Below are 3,219 nucleotides of genomic sequence, written 5' to 3' on the forward strand. Positions count from 1 at the left end.
CCGTACTATGCTATATTATACTGTACTGTACTGTACTGTATTGTACTACATTATACTGTACTATATGTACGGTACTGTACGATACGTATGGTACTGTACGGTACTGTACCGTGCTATGCTATACTATACTATACTAGACTAGACTAGACTAGACTAGACTAGACTAGACTAGACTAGACTAGACTAGACTAGACTAGACTAGACTAGACTAGACTAGACTAGACTAGACTAGACTAGACTAGACTAGACTAGACCACACATAGGATGGGGTTCCTCGCTCATAACTTGAATGAATGTTCTGCCTTATCTGCTGTATGGATACGCGTTAGGAGGGTATGTACATATATTACCCATATGCACCATTATTTCACGTGAACTTTGGTCCATGCGATGCCATGCAGTGCAACCCAATCAGCGAGCTAGTTGCTGCAGTAGCTGGCCGCTGAAAAGGCCTCTCAAGATGCTGATCATGCGCTTCGCACGGATTTGTAGTGAACATGTGTGCCCTACTGTGTACCAGCTCCTACAGTTGCATAGCAAGCGTGTGTGGCTTGTTACGTTTCATTATTTTGCCCCAATCCAACCCATCCAGTCCAACCCGACCTATATGTACACATATGTAGGGCATAGTCTCTCCTGCTGTAACCCCTAGCTAGCAGTCCACTAGCTAATTGCGTGGTGACCTACACCGACCTAGTATATCATGACTTTCCCGGGAAAGAACCGATCGGTGGATGCAGATCCCGTAATACCCAGGATGCAACACCTCGCTATACACAAACCATTTCAAAACCAATAATAGATTCTACCAGGATTGAAGCAAGCATTAGCACGTACTAAGCGCTATATTATTTGGAACTTCCTGTGGGTTTTAGGGTTTTAGGGTTTTACCCACAGAAAACATGGTGTTCCCCGTGTTCCTTGTTGTAACGACGCAAATGCCAATCTGAGCATCCCGGGTTACGCCTTTGCTGTGTTACAATGGTATCGAGACGGGACCGCACGAATTCCGAAATAAACTTCGGGTCGGCGGTTCGATTCTGGCAACCAGCAAGTCGCAAATTGGCGATTTCATGGTGTAATGGATAAACCAGCGCACTGGCGCGAGGTGGGATGGCTCCTGTGCTCGACGTCCATTGCTAAGTGGGGGGCAATGTAACGACGCAAATGCCAATCTGAGCATCCCGGGTTACGCCTTTGCTGTGTTACACTTGTCCTACGTGTACAAATAATGTCCACGTGCTCCACAGCCTGCCCTGACCCGCCCAAGCAATAAAATAAACACAAGGATATTAACGTGCCTCACATCGTGCTGCATGCTTATGTTGTATTGTGTTCCTGAGGACTGCTGCACTCACAACAGGTGTAGGACTTCATCCCCGCTAATTATGTCGTGCTGCGTGGATGCATATGCCTGCATGCAGGTGGTCCTTGATGGTGAAGGCATCTCGTGGCAAATGTTTGGATGTTGTGGACGGTTGGTTAGTGGTCACAGACTGCAACCGTTTCAGTCACATGCAGGAATTCGATCTGCCAGGTTTTAGGCCATAATACAAAAACGATTTTTACCATTGCAATCTGTCCACCTAGCAATGTCCGTGCCCTGATTCGGTGATGGCTGACAAATCGTCCGCATGCACGTGCAGAACGGAAGACGCTACGTTAAGTTCTCCCGCCTCTAAATGTTCAATGCTCATAGCTATCTATGTGGATGGGTTCCCGCTGCGGTGTCATTATAATTCACTTAATAAGGTGGTTACAACTGTCTGGGTATACGGTTCCCGGTTTGGGGTTTTTCCATTCCCGGAATGGAAAGGGGGCCCCTCTCCTTGCTTTGCATGGTCGCGCTCTCCTGACTTCTTTTGCTGTTTTTGCGACTGTGCCTTCGCAAAATTAAATCATAAGGTGCGCGCAGGCAACGTGAGAACGCAGTGTATGTACACGTGCACGTTGTAATGCCGAAGTACGATTGTCCCTTTTGCATTTATTGCAGTCGTTGCAAATACAGATGCAACTAACTTTAGTAGCCAGGATGCATGATTATTATTACTGGTTCATTGTTCTGCTAAAATACATATGCAAGCACGATGTACGTTGTTGCATGTTCCATACACAGATGGCGGCTGCAGCTGCTAGCCATGAAGTTGAGGAATATTAAAAATTAAAAAAAGGGAAGAACTCATCATGGCTCTGTGCAATTATGTGGATTCGCCTCCACCATGCACGCTGGTATTCAGTACAGTACGCTATGCATGGATGGTGTGCCCGATTCAAAATCATCCGGATCATATATGGCCGGAGATGCATGACGTGCATACATGCTTGGTCTGTGCATGCCTTTCTGGTCGATACGCAATCGACACAGATCTGTCTACCTGACTACCTGACATGCATGGCATCCCTAAATAAGACCCGGCGTCAAAAACAAGTCAGCCGAACGGGTGACTTTTGGTGACCAATTGAGCTCGTGCGTGGCCAGAAGGTGTGAAAAAAACTGAGAGTACTAAATTGTTGTTACAAGATTCCTGTACGACAACAACCATGCACCATATATCCACCACCACACCATGATGGTGGCGATGTCTACTAGCTGCAAACCAATGTCATCCCTGTACATGTAGTAGCCGTCGGGAAGGAATGGTTCGCAACAGAACACCACAAAAAAACGGAATGGAGTATGTCATGTCAGTTCATTAACGGAACGACGACTGGTAAAGTGAATGTACGATGATTACTTATCCCCTTTCGGTATCGACGCTACTAAAGACCAAAACTGAATGCACATACACACACGACTTAAACCTAAAGGAGAGTGACTTGACGCTGAAAGAAGTGATGAGGGGTTAAACATCGATCCTCCCACGTCGCTATCTATACGGCAGCATATGCACGCTAGTACATGCATCAATGCACACCAAAGCCAATAGGAAATATTATTGATGATATGCGCTCTAACACAGGCAACTATCGACCGTATAAGGGGTCGAACCTTGGACCTTGCCCTTAGGAAGGGCACGCTATATCCACTTAGCTATACGGCCGCCAATGAGCTCAACTACCGGACAACAATATTTTAAACGCCAAGTAATACACACACAGCAACACACACACAGCAACACACACACAGCAACACACACACAGCAACACACACACAGCAACACACACACAGCAACACACACACAGCAACACACACACAGCAACACGGGGATCCTCTAGAGT

General features: G+C 46.5%; 1 protein-coding gene across 1 annotated transcript in view; it reads left to right on the forward strand.

Moving 5' to 3' along the window:
* The window catches only part of VOLCADRAFT_104941 (uncharacterized protein), a 12,755-nt gene extending 10,658 nt beyond the window's left edge, over positions 1-2,097 (forward strand). The window contains exon 11 of the mRNA XM_002950939.1: positions 1,425-2,097. Coding sequence (XP_002950985.1) covers positions 1,425-1,435 — 11 coding nt within the window. The 3' untranslated portion in view covers positions 1,436-2,097. The remainder of the gene's footprint in view (positions 1-1,424) is intronic.
* The last annotated feature ends 1,122 nt before the right edge of the window (positions 2,098-3,219 follow it).

The sequence above is a fragment of the Volvox carteri genome (assembly GCF_000143455.1).
Source record: "Volvox carteri f. nagariensis unplaced genomic scaffold VOLCAscaffold_21, whole genome shotgun sequence".
Taxonomy (NCBI): domain Eukaryota; kingdom Viridiplantae; phylum Chlorophyta; class Chlorophyceae; order Chlamydomonadales; family Volvocaceae; genus Volvox; species Volvox carteri.